Source organism: Capricornis sumatraensis, chromosome 14, assembly GCF_032405125.1.
Source record: "Capricornis sumatraensis isolate serow.1 chromosome 14, serow.2, whole genome shotgun sequence".
NCBI classification, from domain to species: domain Eukaryota; kingdom Metazoa; phylum Chordata; class Mammalia; order Artiodactyla; family Bovidae; genus Capricornis; species Capricornis sumatraensis.
In genome coordinates, this window is record NC_091082.1 from 78,420,735 (window position 1) to 78,437,064 (window position 16,330).

Sequence of the window (16,330 nt, forward strand, 5' to 3'; positions counted from 1 at the left end):
GGACGGCAGAGGATGAGATGGTTGGATGGCATCACCGACTCGATGGTCATGAGTCTGAGTAAACTCCAGGAGTTGGTGATGGACAGGGAGGCCTGGCGTGCTACAGTCCATGGGGTCACAAAGAGTCAGACACGACTGAGCGACTGAACTGAACTGAACTGAACTGATGGTCTCAAGTCAAGGGGTGTGACTCCTTCAGCTCTGTTCTTCTTTCTCAAGATTGTTTTGACTGTTCAGGGTGTTGTGTGTGTCCATACAAATTGAAAATGTTTTGTTCTGTTTCAGTGAAAAATGCCACTGGGCTCTTCCTCTTCTTTATAGTCATTCATGCTATTGGATTAGGGCCCATCCTTATGACCTTCTTTAACTGCCTTAGCTCCTTGACGGCCCTGCTCCAAACACTGTCATCCTGTCTTAAGTCTTCACCTTAGGGCTTTTGGGGAGGGGATGGCCTCAGGACACATGCAGTCATTCACCATTTAGTTACAGAAGGCCTGCCATATTCCAGGCATCGCATGAAGGGCTCGGGGTGCAGTGTGGACAAGAATGGCCCCGTATCCACCCACGTGGAGCTCACAGCCTGGGGGATAAAAAGACATGTAGACGGTGACATTGCAGAGTGATAACAAGGGCCATAGGGTGTCCTGGGAGCACTGAGAAACGGGTGCCAATCAAGTTACGGGGTCGAGGGGGCTTCCTTGAGGACATGCCTTTCTAAACTGAAACCTGAAAGGTGAGTTAGGAGGCAGCCATTGGGAGAACAGTGCTTCAGGCCAGGCTTCGGGTGAGAGGGGCTTCAGGGCAGAGGAGGGCACACTGATTCGGCTGCTCAGGGGTGGGCAGCGCCCATGCTGGGTTGAAAGCGTCTCCTGGGGTGTCTCCTCCAGCTTGGGTCCCCATCCTGGCAGAGCAGGAGTGTGGTGTATGTTGACGGGTGCCAGGTGTTGGGCTTTGGGGTGGGGGGTTTGGGTGTGCAGACAGCCTCGCCTCTGGGGTGAAGCAGGTCAAGGGCCTGGAGACGCCCTCTGGGTCATGTGTGTGTTGTTGTTGCTCAGCCCTGGACAGTGAGTCGGCCTCCAGCAGCATCCGTTTCAGCAAGGCCTGCCTGAAGAACGTCTTCTCAGTCCTGCTCATCTTCATCTACCTGCTGCTCATGGCCGTGGCCGTCTTCCTGGTCTACCAGACCATCACGGACTTCCGCGAGAAGCTCAAGCACCCTGTCATGTCGGTGTCTTACAAGGAGGTGGATCGCTACGACGCCCCAGGTAGCGCCTGCCCCAGGACAGGCATTGGGTCCCAGGCAGCGACTTCTAAATACCCCCCAAGCCTCCATTGCATTCCTGGCACGGTGCCGGCCACCATGGGAAGGGCAGGGGAGTCTGAGACAGTCTGGGTGTGGGTTGCCCCACCCCATGAGCTGCTGTTGGTACCCAGCCAGAGGGTCGTGTGCCGAGGAGCGACGTGGACCAAGCCTGGAGTGCTGGCTGCAGGGCTGGAGTGGGCACCGAAGACTTCGTTCACAGCAGGATTTGAGCTGGGCTTTGGCAGATGGAAGAGTTTCTCTGGGAGGCGGGTCCATAGGAGCAGAGATGAACTTAGGGAGACAGGGCTTCTCTGGGGAGATGAGTCTAGTCTGGCTGGAGCCGGGCCCCAGTGACCAGGGGAAGTGGGAGTTCCGGGAGGCAGGGGAGGCGCGGCCATCCAGAGATGGCTGGGGCCTGCCTGGAGAGGGGACCCCCGGGCCACATCACCCACTGGGAGCCATCTCTATCGAAGAGGGGGCTGTCCGCTTCAGGGTGGCGGTGCTGGTGCTGGGTTCTGGTAGCGTGGTGTGAACGGTGGAGGGGGGCGTGGCGTGAGGTCTGGGGGCTCGGGCTCTGCCCGCCCAGCCTGTGCCCCCGCCACTCTGTCCACGGGACGCCCCCGAGTGACCCTCAGGACGGACTGCTCACAGTGCAGAGCCGGAGTCTCGAGTCCCCTCTCCCGGGGGCTTCTTGACAACGTGTGCCGGTCCTAGCCTCTTCGCCCGCTTCGTGATTGTCCCTCCTCTCTCTGTCCGCTGTGGTCTTTCTCTCTGTGGGTTTTACTCTGTATCTGGTCCCTTTGTCTCTCTGACGTTGCCGGTGTCCGGGGTCCATGTGCAGCTCTCAGTGTGGTTAGAACACCTGCCATCCTTGCAGCTTGAAGTGCGGCGCCTTGGCTGGGGAAGGGGAGGGACTTTGGAGATGTGACTTGCACACGTGGAGCTCCCAGTCGGAGCAGGAGATGAGAGACGGGGGACCTGGGGAGTCCCACCGCTGAGGGTCACCCGGTGAGCCTGCAGGCGGGCAGCGGTCCGGGGGGCCTGGCCTCCCAGCTTGGTCTCTGGGGACCTCCTGGGAGCACGTGGAGGAGGGCTCTGAATGGGGTGGGTGTTGCTATAGGCACCGGGCTGGCTGCATCCCCAGCCAGGAGAAGGGCTAACTGAGAAGGCCCTGGCTGCCTCCATGAGAGCGGGGCTTTCTGAGGGCAGGGCATGGGGCTCCCCACCCTCTGTAAACAGCCCTTTTTTTTCTTCCTCGTCTGCAGTCACCCCAGGAGTCCTGGACTTAGGTGATTGATGAGTGTGAAAAAATACGCATGACATGGTTTTAGGCGTGTGTTCACTTCTCCCTGTCCCGCCTCCAGGCATCGCCCTGTACCCCGGTCAGGCCCAGCTGCTCAGCTGTAAGCACTATTACGAGGTCATCCCGCCTCTGAGGAGCCCCGGGCAGCCCGGAGACGTGAACTGCACCACCCAGAGGATCAACTACACGGACCCCTTCTCCAATCAGACCCTGGTAACGCTCGTCTCCTGGGCAGTGCGTACCCCGAGGGTCCCCATCTTCTTTCTGCCAGCTAGCCTCCCTTGCCCTTGGTGTGGGCCCTCACCCACAGCAAACATGAGGCTGTCCTCTGGGGTCTGGCCGTGGCTGGCTCGCCTGCATCCAGGGCGGCCGTGGGGCCTCATCCTTCTCTGAGTGACCCTCTGCGATTCCCTCAGTGTGGATGGAAGGAGGCAGGGCTGCAGAGTGAAGCTGGTGTGATGTCGCCAGGCGGGCCCCGTTCCCGAGTGCTCAACAGAACTGCCAGGATCGTTTCTGATAATACAGATTCCAGGTTCCACTTGGGCCCACTGGAATCGTGGTTCCTGGGGTCGGGGCCTGGGAATCCGTGTTCTGGAATAACGGGGCCCCCTGTGAGAAGGAGCGCTGGTCCGGGAACAAGGACCCTGGCCCGGCCATCACGGAAGCTCAGCTCAGCAGGAGAGTGGATGACAAGGGTTCTGGAGGCAAAGAAGGAATTCTGTGTATATTTACATCCTCTCCTTTGCATCCCGTATCCTTGTTTCCAAAAGGACAGGGCTGCGTTAAGTTTTCCAGCTCAAAACGAGGAAGGAAAGGGTTTCTAGGCAGAGGAGCTCTGCACCAAAACATAAAGCGAGTTAGCAGCATGCTTGTTTGTTCCTCTGAGCAAAATTCCACAGGTAGGTGTCTCTGGAGAGCCAGGGGCCCCCAAAGGGTAGCAGATGGCGAAGCTGTGGACAGAAGGCCTGGCTGGATGAGGCAGCTCGCGTGTTGAATACGGAGCAGGACCTGCCCCTTGGGTGATACAGAGGCCCCAGGTGGACCTGAGATGAAAGAATTCCTCTGAGACTTTTTGTTAATATGTATTCTAGACCTCCTCCTGAAATCCTGCTGAAATGATTCCCGTTCCTGCACAGGATAGAGTAAGGTACAATATCGATAATAACCCTGCCAACCAAGAACGGATAGGAGGACCAGAGATTTTGAGGAACTGGTGTAAGGTATAAACAGCCCATTGGATCAGATCTATGGAGCAGGGCCAGGGAAAGCCCATGCGCGAAAGCAGGGGCCACGGAGTCCCTGCTGTCATGGTGAAGGCTTTCCTCCCACTCCCAGCTCTCTTTCATCACGAAGAGCCAGGCTGCCCATTGGGCAAGTTGGGATCCTGGCTCTGGGCCCGGCGGCCCGGCTTGCAGCCCTCGCAGGGCTTCTGGGGACAGTGCTCTGGGCGAAGGCCCCGGGGCCCTTCTCTGCATAAGCTCGGGGTGGAGGTTCCTGCCTGGGCACTGGGTCAGCAGAGAGAAACAGCAGAACTCAGACGGGATGTCCGCAGCAGGAGGAGGAGAGTGCTGGGATAAAGGACTCTTTATGGGAGATGAGGACGTGGAGTGCCTGGCCCGCCGGCCCGCACAGCCCACTGCCTCGGGGTGTCCTCCCCGTGAGCCCCAGGCCAGGGCCAGCCTGCAAGAGCCCCGCTTAGGAGGAAGCCCACACCCCAGACCTGCACTAGTCAGCCCGACCCTACACTCAGAATGGAGAATTCAGGGTCGCCGGGAGACCAACAGCAGAAGAGGCTGGAGAGGAACTGACAGAATTGACTCCAGGAAATGGGAGCTAATTTAAGTGAAAAGAACTGTAAGAAATTTGAACGAGGAGCTGGATAGTACAGTGCAGACACCATCCGGATGCCCCGCTGTCTTAGTTCCCTGGGTACCAGCCTGTGCCCACTTAGATGGCTCTGTGGATACCGGCTCCCTGGCCTTCCTTCCTCTTGGCTCCCCTCTGAGTGGGACGCTTACCAGGAGTCATCGTGGCCCACACCCGTCCAGGCTGGTTGGATTTGTTATAATAGTTAGAGTTCAACTGAATATCATAGAAATTCATGAAATGAGGGCTCAAAAGGAGAGTTGTTTCCGTGCAGACGGAAGCTGACTGCAGTTACTGCCTCCAGCCCCAGGTGGCTCCTTGCCATCCATAGCCGTGGACTAGAGAGGAGGCACCTGGCCCCCGGGCCCCGCGTCCCTTCCCGCACCAGGCAGAGCGGTGAAGGAGCAGAGGCCGCGATGGAGCTCCCCCGAGAGGCATGGCCACCTGCCGAGGCCTGGTGACGCCCCTGGGGTGGGACCTGTGAGGTGTGTCCTGCCTTGGCCCCGGGAGGAGACTCCTGCGTCCTGGGTTGCCCGGGCCTGGTCCACTGGAGAGCCCGCCTCGGTGGGTGGGCATGTGTGCCCGGCTCCCCAGGCTGGCACTCTGGTCTCTGTCTCTGCAGAAATCCGCCCTGATTGTGCGGGGGCCGCGGGAGGTGCAGAAGCGGGAGCTGGTCTTCCTCCAGTTCCGCCTGAACCAGAGCAGCGAGGACTTCAGCGCCATCGATTACCTGCTATTCTCGTCCTTCCAGGAGTTCCTGCACAGGTGCCCTTCAGAGCCCGCTTGACCCCCGGGATCTCACTCTAGCCGTGTGCATCCCTGGGCTGGGGGTGGGGGGCAGGTGCGGGGAATTGGGACACTAGGCGGCCGCCGGGCAGATGGAGAGCCCCCTGAGAAAGTCCTGGGAGCCTGGGAGGGTGTTCTGACCCCACATGCAGAGCTGGATGTGCCCCAGAGGGTGGGCACTTGGGTCCCCCACTCCCTGACGGCGCTGCAGAGGATAGGCCGGAGCTGCCCGGTTTCTGTAAGGCCCCAGGCGGCCAGCCTCCGCCCTGGGCTGCGTTTCCCCTGTGTCCTGGGACGGGGGGGCTGGCCCTAAGGGAGGGCCCAGTGCCCCCTTGCCACCCATTTCTAGCGGGAGGGTGCAAGTTCTTGTACATCTTGGGACACCCCTGTTGCACCATCTCTGGGGCCCAGAGTGGTCGTGGGCGGCGGGAGCGTGTCCTGCAGGGGGTCCTGAGGGGCTGGTGACTTGGGTCCTCCAGGTGCGGTGGCTCCGTTTCAAGGAGCCGTGGCTGAAAGAAGGCTGCCCCTCCACCCCCGAGCTGACGTGGCCATGAGCTGCCTCTGCTGGTCACACTGTGGCCCTGTCCTGGGGCTCGGGGCCTCTTCTGCCCCTTCTTCTAGCTGGAGCTCCCCTCCCTTCCCTGCAGACGCGGGCCGCGTCCCCTCCTTGCCCAGCGCCTCCCTGTACCCCTCTGAGCGTTCTCAGCGCTGTGCTGCGGTTTCCTCTTGGCCGTGGGCGCTCTGTGACCTTTGGGTGGGCGCTGCAGATGCCTCCTCTGGCTGAGAGCTCCCAAGGGAACCCTCCTCCCCTCTCCGGGCCTTTAGGGAGGCTGATGGCCAGGGAGGGCACCCTAGGGCTGCTGAAGCTGAGTTCTCCAGGGTGCTGGGGGGCCCAGCCCAGTCTGCAGGCCTCTGCTGGGAGCAGGTGGTGGGGAAGACAGGGAGGGGGTAGGGTGGGGGGCTTCTGCTGGGAGCTCCAGGGACCACGCTTCGGCCTTGAGGCAGGCGGCAGCTTCCCCTCCAGCCGTGAAGAAGGAGGGGGTGGGCCGCACCCTGCCAGTACCAGCAGAGGAGCTGGCTGCCGGTAGGGGCTGGAGTCTGGCTAAGTTCGAGCCCTGCCTGATTAACGCAGACCTTCCTTCTCTGCTCTCCAAGCCCAGACAGGGCCGGCTTCATGCAGGCCTGCGAGAGTGCCTATTCCAGCTGGAAGTTCTCCGGGGGCTTCCGCACCTGGGTTAAGATGTCCCTGGTGGAGACCAAGGAGGAGGACGGGCGGGAGGCGGTGGAGTTCCGGCAGGAGGTAGGTGGCGCTGGGCTCACCTTGCACCGTCCCTGGGTCCATCCTTGAGTCCTGCATGCGGGGAAGCCTCTCGGAGGGGTCAGCTTCACCCCAGGGTCTTAAGGGTGAGTGGATGTTCGACAGGAAGTGAGTGGGCTCGCCGCCAGGGGATTTGCTGCGTGTTTTCTTGTGCAGGCCTGACCTGTCCCAGACCCTTTGCTTTTGTCCCAGTGGCTCCCAGAGGGCACATGGTGGAGCATTTCACAGAGCGGTGCCTGGTCCAGCTGGATCTGAGCTGGTTTGTAGCTCTGCTCCACTCCCTCCCCCATAGCTGGCAGCTGCATTAAAAAAAAAAAAAAAGACTATTCGCAGGGCAGAGGTCAGATGCAGGGAGGGGCTCTGAAGTGTTAGGTGCGTGGTGACCCATTGGGACACAGGAGGAAAATTTCTTTTTATATTTTTAAAATCTCATTCTAATCTGTTTGGTTTTAAAAAAAATCTCATTCTTTTTGTCTTTCTGAGTGTTTTAAAACACAGGTACCGTTATGATAGTGATAGTAATGTCACTTGTAAGAGTGATAAATGTGTTGGGTACATGCTCAGAACGCTCTGCTAATGGGGAAGTGTGATAGGAAAGCTTTCAGCCCTCTGACCTGCAGCCAGAAAGCATGCCATGATCCAGGCAGGAGAGTGAGAGGCTCTTGGGAAAAGGCGTGGAGCTGGGGTGGAGGGAGGGGACCCTGGGGTTGCCTCGGCTTCTGCCCCTGCAGGGGCTCAGTCCTCCCGCCGGCATGCACGCCCAGGGCCCGACCACCCTGTGTGTTGTGTATCGGTGGCTGGGGGTCTGCAGGGGTGTGGAGAAGGCTCTGTTCTCGCATCCTCTGTTCCCCCGTGGAGGAGTTCCATTTGGGCTGGGCTCCGAGGGGCAGCGTTAGGAAGGGGCCAGGTTGAAGTAGGAGGACCCACTCCAGCTGACGGACGGGCCAACAGAAGCCAGGCACTCAGGGCCTCCTCTGGGTCTGCCCCTGCCCGCACCACGGTCCTAGGACTTCTCCAGGTGGGAGGCCTTTGGGAAAGGCTTAAAGCCAGTTTCCTTTAAGAGACAGGATTTTTTTTTTTTTCCTGCCATAGGTGGTGACGACCCCCTGGCAGTAGGTCCTTAAAATATTTCTCTTTTGCAAGATGGTTGTCATCGCCTAGATTTTTACACCACACTTTTCGGCCAAGAACTCTACAAGTTCTTTCTTATCTGGCCCCCAAATCAGCTGAGAAAGGAGACTCGGCATGTCCACCTTATGGTTAGATCTTCACAGGCCTCCCTGGCTCCCCTGGGAGCTCCAGCTGTGATCTGAAACCAGGGAGCCAGCCCCCTCACCCCGCAAGCCTGTGCGCTATGGAAGGGGTGCGTGCCTTTCAGCATTGGCTGCATGGGAAGTCTTTGGCAAGGGATGTGAACACTCCTTGGAACAAAAATGTTTTTAAAATTATTTTCTTTATGTTTTTATATCATGTTGTAAAGTTCAAAATGCTTTTCCTATGTGTTGTTTTACGAGAGCCTTGCTACAGCTCAGTGAGATGGGCGTTTTGTCCTGTTTATGAGTGCAGAGGAGAGCTGACTCATTTGAAAAGATCCTGATGCTGGGAAAGATTGAAGGCGAGAGGAGAAGGGAACGGCAGAGGATGAGATAGTTGGGTAGCATCACCGACTCAGTGGACATGAGTTTGAGTAAACTCCGGGAGTTGGTGGTGGACAGGGAAGCCTGGCGTGTTGCAGTCCATGGGGTCACAAAGAGTCAGATACGACTGAGCGACTGAACTGAACTGAACTGATGAGTGTAAAGGAGAGGCTCAGAGCAGACGATGGCCCAGCCAGGCTTCTGCCCCTGGGACCTGTCTGCTCTCCATCTCACCTCCCAGCCTCTGCAGTTGCTGTAACCAGGCCTCACCAAGCACGCCTGCTAACTGTTTACAGGGAGTGCTCAGCTGGGCCAGTCTGTGAGGCTGCACTTTGTCCTGCAAGACTGGAAGGGTTGTAACACTCAGCTCTTCAGGTCAAGTATTTTGGAATGTGAGATTTTTATGTTGTGAGTTGAGCCTTACACAGTACTTTGAAAATGATTTAATCAGGAGTACAGATGTCTAGCTTCCCAGGAGGCGCTAGTGGTAAAGAAACCCACCTGCCAGTGCCAGAGACTTAAGAGACACAGGTTCGATCCCTGGGTGGGGAAGATCCCCTAGAGGAGAGCATGGCAACCCACTCCAGTATTCTTGCCTGGAGAATCCCGTGGACAGAGGAGCCTGGGTGGGCTATGGTCCCTGGGGTCGCAGAGTCGGACACGATGGAAGTGACTTAGCATGCACAGGTATCTAGTGACAGATTTCAGTGACAGTCCAAAACACCCACTGTGTACTCCAGATTCTATGGGAACCAAGCTGAAGCCTGGGCTCTGGGACCAGTCTCAGGACATGGTGTAGAGGAGGTTTTTGTCTCTTTGCCTCCAAAAGATGGAGCGAGGGGAGCCAGGGTGTCAGATCCCCTAAACTGCCCTGACCTTCCCTGGAGCCCCGGCCAGGGCGGCACAAAGGCCCTAACACTGCTTTCTATCCTCTGTACCTAGACCAGTGTGGTTAACTACATTGACCAGAGACCCGTGGCCGAGAAAAGCGCTCAGTTGTTTTTTGTGGTCTTTGAATGGAAAGATCCTTTCATCCAGAAAGTCCAGGATGTGAGTATCGCCTAAGGTCTTGACCGTGAGCTTCCTACCTGAGCTGTTTAGGCTCATCCTCGCGGGCCGTCCTCATCTCCTTCCGTAGCGCTGATCTGCCGCTTGTATTTGTGACATGCACGTTCTCTTTCATTTGCGTTTAATCTCGTCTTCAGCGCTGGACCGTCTTCCCCGTGCACACGGGGGCTTCGTCTTTGTTCACCGTTTAAGTGTGCAGCACGGTGCTTAGTCTGGAGTAGCCACTCAGCAGTGGTAATGAGTGACTGGAGTAGAGAGCATGAAGTCAGTCGTCTAGTCACTGCTGCTGGAAGCCGTTGTTGTTTGTTTCATTGCTTCTCTGTAGAATAAGAATCTTTTATTTGTCATTAGTCAAAGTAGAAAGGTACTCCTCAGGGGACTTCCCTGGCAGTCCAGTGTGGTTAAGACTCCATGCTTCCAATGCAGGGGGCGACGGTTTGATCCCTTGTTGGGGAACTACGATCCCACCTGCCCTGTGGCGTGGGGCCAGAAAGAAAAAAGAAATTAAACTAATCAGAAATTAAAGAGAGCATCAATTAATGTCAGATTCTAGACTCACCGTCTCAGAAGGGGGGGAGTAATGGGACAGCTTTGCCAGAACATTCCTGAGACGCCATCCCCCAGAGCTAGTCCCGTATCTGATAAGCAGTTTTTGTTTTAAAATCATCATAAAGTATCTTCATGCGGTTGTGGGCTGGAGGAAGACATCGCAGAGCTCAGAGGCTCAAACCCGGAGGGTCTCTCTGACGTGGTGCGTGATCCCACCACGCTGTTAGCTGTGGGCCTGGCTGGGCCATGCACACATTAAGTGTGTGCGGACCCCCTGAATAAAAGACACTGCATAGAAGAATGAATGCCTTTAGTTCCACAGGGGAAGTGTGTGATCAAGCGCATTCTAACCTGCTGTGCTCAGTGTTTTAAGTCCTATTGCAGGCCACATAAAGCCCTGAGCTCAAGGTCCCTTGACTTAAGTCGTCCGTCAGGTCCACAGGCATCCTGAATGGTGGTGGTGGAGTAACCCCTTTCATAGATGAGCCCGAGGTCCCCCTGCTGAACTGGGACTTAGAAGTGCTGTGTGTTGACCAAGCGGGGAACTCAGACGTACAAGCCGTGACCTTGGCCTTGAAGGAGTTTCAGTGGGTCGGAGGACCACCTAAGCCATAAAGGAAGTAATTGCAGACCGCGAGGAACTGCCCGGGCAGACTGTGGGAGAAATCGCTCTGCTCACATTGAGAGGGTTTGGCTTAGTAGTCAGCGGGAGCTGTGAAGGGCCTGGAAGCATCAGTGACTCGGGGAAGCGGCCAGGGCAGGTGAGTTGGGGGGTCCTGGCCTGCAGGCCATCAGTGTTGTTTGGAAGCAAGGTCGCATTGTGAATTAGGCCAGAAATGTAAAACTCAGCACTGATTATCTTATTTGTGCAGAGCTTTTTTGAAAAAAAATTTTTTCTTCTTCTTTCAGGATCACTTTATCAAGAGGGGCTAGTATTTTTCTCCTCAAACTGGAGCTGTGAACAAAGTATAGAGTTATGGCAATTTAATAATTTCTTGGCTGCACCAAGTGGCATGCCGAATCTGTTTCCTGACCAGAGATCGAACCGGAGTCCTAACCACTGGACAGCCAGGAAGTCCCAAGTTATGGCAGTCTTAAAAACCGGTTGTTTTTCTCGTTGTGCCAGTAATCTGGGGGGCTCTTTGACAGTAACACTGAGAATCAAAAATGGAAGCCAACTGAGAAACTTGTGTTTGTTTCCATTTCACAGATAATCACCGCCAATCCTTGGAACACAATTGCTCTTCTCTGTGGGGCCTTCTTGGCATTATTTAAAGCTGCAGAATTTGCCAAACTGAGTGTGAAATGGATGATCAAAATTCGGAGACGATACCTTAAGAAAAGAGGTCAGGCAACAAACCACATAAGCTGAAGCTGCCGATGTTCTTCGCAGAAACTGCCCGAGTTGATGGAAGTTTTCATCACTTCCCCTTTGGTAAACCAGGTTGCCAACGATCCAGTCCTCACTTGAAGAAAATGGGCTTTGCCAGGGGCTAGCCTGTCACACTGCAGCTTCTAACCTGGCCCCCCAGCGAGACTCTTAGAGCCCAGTGGAACAGATCCAGTGGATGACCTAAACGCTATTTAAGTATTTAAATTATTAATGAACATTTTGTGACATATGACATGAATGTCAAATGGAAGATGGACTCAGAATCCAGTTTTCTGAAAGTTTGTGGAAGCCGTCTTCCTTCTTCCTTGGTTTGGTGTATAGTTAAGGTCCAACAGGATGATTAAGGTTCTGATCGTAGGTTTTCTCCTTCAGATTTTTTTTAAATGAACAGAAAAGTGTGTGACTTTCTTCTGCCCCACTGGTGACTCTCTGGCGGCAGAGATCACAGTGTGGAACCAACCAGTGTGCTATTCATGAGAAACACAAAACCCCTCATATCTCTGGTGCCATGTGCGAGTCTCTGACACACTCACTCATGTGTTAAGTATTAAATGAGACTGTTTTTTAAAACTACTGTGGAAACTATAGTAATTAGATCACTTGTGGACTGAGCAGCCACCTACCTACCTGTCTGGCTGGAATACTGACTGATGCATGTATGAGTTTGGCGTGATTAACATGCAGAAGCGCTAGGACAATGTGTGCAGAGTAGGTCCCTCCTCAGTGATTTGATGATTTCATTAACAGGTGAGTAAAAGTTAGGTTGATACCGAAGGAATCAGTGAGCCAGTGTGCTCATCTGCTCCATCAGTAGGCACTGGTATGCTTTTATCCCGTGACCTCCAAATAAAAGGGGGGGTGAACCTGGACTCCCACGGTACATCACAAGCACGTGCAGGGAAGGGCAGGAAGTGGCAGTGAAGCTCTGTGAATAAGCTGTGTTAACTCTTCTGTCCTGCAGCCCACCCATCTGAGAAAGGCACCCTCAGCATGGGCCCTCAGAGCTTTCAGCCTAGCCTGAAAGGAGTACCATCTGGGTATTTTTCACATGGTAGCCACTGACTGATTTAAGGTTTTGGAAATTATTTTTGGGAGTTCTAAACTGTTTACATGACCTTTGCATCCAGAGAGGACTTGGGTAGTATTTCTTCAATTTCATAATTTGGTTTTAGGTAATTCAAAGAGAAAAACTCCAATGCATGAGGGGGCCAATTTTAATCTCATGTCTAACTTAGCAAGAAACTATGGTTTTTGGTTGAATTATTAAAAGTGAACTTGTGTAAGGAAATACTCTGCTGTTTTTCTGTGGCACTGAAGCAGGCATACCAACTTTAACCAAGGTCTTGTTAACACTTTTCTGTAAGGCAAATGCAAAGCCTGGCATAGAAGCTTACATTAACAACAGTATTGAAAAACAAGTGTGTGTATTTTTAAAGTATTTCGAAAGTTGACACACCATTTTCATACTAAGTATCTCACAAAATTGGCTCCAATGAACATACTGAAACTGCACTTCCTGTTATTTTAGGAAGCTGAGAGACCTCTTGAATATGCTTTAGAGTGAGTACCTAGGTCGGAAGTGAACGTTTCTAGCTCTTTAACAGCTGTTAACTGCAGCCTGTCAAAACCTGCTCTAGCTGCTCTTAGTAAAGGATATATGCTTAGACCGGCAAAATAAGACATTAAGACCCAGCCTTCTCTTCTAGGGGGGCTGGGTTTGCCTTTCGTGGTGTTCAGCAGTAGGATCCCTTTTCTTCTGCCTGTGCTGCCCCCAGCTGTCAGTAATCCTAGCGGGCCTTGGGTTAGCGTGGAGCACTGGGCAAGAACACTGGGTCTGGATGGTTGTGGTAAGGCTGCCACTTGGAAACAGTGTAAAATATGAGCCAATTCCCGAAAGGAAGTTTCTCCTGGGGCCACAGTGAGTGGAATGAGCTGCCTTCGCAGTGACCTAGGAAGAATGTGCTAGAATTTCTGCTAGAGTTTTTTATGGTTGTGAAAGAGCAGAAGCAGGTATCAGTAGTTGAAAGCCTGGTAACAGTTTCTGATTCTGCCACAATCTCCCTGCCCCCCATAAAAAACAGTGCCATTACTTACAGATTTTGAGGTTTTGCTCCTGGGTCTGTTTTAGTTAACACTGTCTATGTATGTAGACACATTTAAGGTAAGTTAAACCCATCCTGTGAACATAAAGGGACATAAAGGAAGATGGAGAGATACCCTCAAATTTAGAATTTTATGTACAAATTCTGTAACATAGAAAACTTTGGGAAATGGCTGGAACACTCGTCTCTAGCACACAGTCTTTCTGTTCTTTAACTGGCATACAACCTGCAGTTTGCCTTACAAGTTTTCTGTGTATACATGTATGTACATGTATATGAATGAATGGAGGGGGTGGGCTTCTGGATGTCTCAATTCAGTGCTGAAAAAAGCAAAGGTGACGTAAGGCAAAATACAAACATAGACTTTATTAAATGCTGCTCAATCCCCCAATAAAGATCTTTCATTACAAAACAGTTTTCCACACAACTGCAAGTTAAGAGATTGGAATGGTACTCTGATAATAAAATGTGAGAAATACTTGACCAAGTAAAAACATACATGACTTCCTACAGGCCACCTTTTCAGAACCCTACAGAGGAAGCCTACTGCATTTCCTTTAAGTAAAGCCAGGCAGTGACAACGCGCACTCTGCACCACCACACCGTGGGACTCAAAGCCTCCGTCCCTGTCAGGAGGGGCCGGAGAAGGGCAGGCTGTGAGGCCTGGGAAGGCCCTGCCTTCAGCCTTTGGGAGGAAGAGGAGGAATGAACAGAGAGGCAGGCTGTGTTCACTGTGCTGCCTCCACTAGTCTGTGCTCATCACCCTGGGGAGTTGCAGATGAAGGGGGAGATGCATAAGGACTGATCTGAAATCTGGTTTACTTTCCCAGCTTTTATTTATAATTTGTGCTTTTTAAAGCCTGGAATTAAGTTTTTGCTCAAATTCCAGAGTACAGTAATGTATCAAAAGGAAGGCTTAGGGCAGGCAGTTCCCTCCATCATACTTCTGGAAGAGATGAAGGGAAGGATAAGAATTACACCTTAGTTTTAGTTTTAGGAAATAGTCTTTTTCCTAGGATGTAACTAAGGTCTGCAGCGATGTGAAAAGCACATTATCAAAGGGAAAAATATACAGAGCAGACTACTACGCCTATGTGCAACACAACCAAAACCAGGATTCAAGTCATGATTCCTACCAATCCCGTAATTATTTCACTCATCACATTGATGAGAAAGTTCATTCATTTCTGTGAAACTTCAGAAGTGACACAAATCAATGATTAGACAAGGGTTACAATATACTGTGGCCATGATACAGCATAGGGCTATGTTTAGTCCATATATTTTTTCATTTACAGTTGCCAGAAAAAAAATTGGCCTTTTAATTATACTGATGAGGTTTCATAATTTTTACATATTTCAAAAAAGTGTACAAAACTGCCTAGCCAACAGAGGTGGCAGGCTTTTTTTTATCCATCATTTGTATTGCTGAGAATACTGTGCATGTTGTAAGCACTGTTCTGCTTTTCTAGAGCTTTCTTTAGCTTTAGCTCCTCCAATTTTTTCCATAATTCTTCTCGTTCCAATTCCTTCTTTTTCTCCCTTTAAACAAAGCAAGAATTTTGTAGTTAGAAATTTATTTCATAGCTTGAAGAAACATGCTGTTTGGCAGTTTGCTGGAAAACAGACTTGCTGACTCACATTTCATTTAAACCCCCCCACCTAAAGCATTTGAGAGTCAGGTCTACCTAGGGCACTGCGTTATTTGCCATTACTCTCCTCAGCGTAATTAACCATGTCTGTGTGTCTCCCGCACCAACTGAAATGTATCGCCATCTCCACGGCCACTATAAGTGCTTCATGGCTGACAAACCACTCAACGTGGACTCAGTCACGTAAACCCCATGCAGTGGCTGTAGTCGTCACGATCGCTCTTTTGCCACGAGTCGGTCTGGGGTCGTTTCCTGGTGGACCCGCATCCTTCTGCATCCCATCTCTAAGCTACCGACCAGTCTGTGTCTTACTATTTCTTGTCTCTTGCATGTCAGATGGAAACTTTAAAGTGTGAATAATCTCTTAACCCCACAAAACTCAAAACATGTTGCTTCAATTATTAATACTTAATTTCAGTTCTAAAGAGAACATTTTTGAATAATGTGGACACTACTATTCTGAAGGGCTATATAAATGTGTGAAAAACCCTCAGGCTTACAGTTCCACAGTTACATATGCTTTAAGGGGACAAAAGTGCTGATTCACGCAGATAGTGAGATACAGGATCAGTCTTAGTTATGTGAAATACGCATTTTTCAATGTAAGTTTCATATGATCCCAGTCATCTCTTCCTTCTTCCTATTACTTCCAGGGCTCTTAACTACCTACTTTGTTTTCCTGCCTGAAAGGTGCTATTTAAAATAAATAACCCATTGAGTTAGTTATTGATGGACTAGGATGACTTTGAAGAAGAGAGATCCTTTCCCTGCTTGACACCAGAAAACCAGGACTAAGAACTTAAAATCAAAGTAGATCAGTTTTTCCAAACATAATAGGTGATACAATTATTAGAAATAAATGGGCTCAGGTACATCAGTTATTGTCCACCTTAAGTTTAAATATTGTGCAAGGAACAGTTAAAGAATAAGCTCACTATGGAAGCCCATGTGGACAAAATCAATTCTCATAAATGTAAAAATAAAACTGATTAAAATAGTATTTAAAATTTAATATAAAATGTATTTCACAATGTAGATATTACCAAGACTGATGAAGTCTAAGGCTCACAATGAGATCAGAATTTATGATCCACATTAAAATCATAATCTAACCATTAGGAGTTTACCTGCATATGACTTTAAAGTATTTATTATTGTTGTTATTGTTTAATCTCTGAGTCCAACTCTGCAATGCCCTGGACTGCCAGGCTCCTCTGTTCATATGCACTGGCAGGCGGAATCTTTCCCCTGAGCCACTGGGGAAGCCCATCAAGTGTTTATTATGCTAAGCTGCTTCAGTCATGTCTGACTCTGTGACCCTATGAACTGTAGTCCACCAGGCTCCTCTGTCCA

The 16,330-nt window shown here is 51.8% G+C and overlaps 2 protein-coding genes across 5 annotated transcripts in view; one reads left to right on the top strand and one right to left on the bottom strand.

Annotated features, from left to right (window-relative positions):
- The window catches only part of PACC1 (proton activated chloride channel 1), a 32,768-nt gene extending 20,349 nt beyond the window's left edge, over window positions 1–12,419 (top strand). Inside the window, exons 3-8 of one of the 3 annotated variants that reach the window (XM_068985952.1) lie at window positions 1,056–1,265; window positions 2,668–2,819; window positions 5,095–5,237; window positions 6,414–6,558; window positions 9,156–9,263; window positions 11,041–12,419. In XM_068985952.1, the coding sequence (XP_068842053.1) occupies window positions 1,056–1,265; window positions 2,668–2,819; window positions 5,095–5,237; window positions 6,414–6,558; window positions 9,156–9,263; window positions 11,041–11,202 (920 nt within the window). In that variant the 3' untranslated portion in view covers window positions 11,203–12,419. Of the gene's footprint in view, window positions 1–1,055; window positions 1,266–2,667; window positions 2,820–5,094; window positions 5,238–6,413; window positions 6,559–9,155; window positions 9,268–11,040 lie in introns of those variants that run through there. The other 2 variants (XM_068985953.1, XM_068985954.1) reach the window with 2 other exon arrangements.
- A 1,281-nt stretch (window positions 12,420–13,700) lies between these two features.
- Window positions 13,701–16,330, bottom strand: part of PPP2R5A (protein phosphatase 2 regulatory subunit B'alpha) — a 75,904-nt gene continuing 73,274 nt past the window's right edge. For both annotated transcript variants that reach the window (XM_068986483.1, XM_068986481.1), the window contains exon 13: window positions 13,701–14,867. In XM_068986483.1, coding sequence (XP_068842584.1) covers window positions 14,735–14,867 — 133 coding nt within the window. In that variant the 3' untranslated portion in view covers window positions 13,701–14,734. The remainder of the gene's footprint in view (window positions 14,868–16,330) is intronic.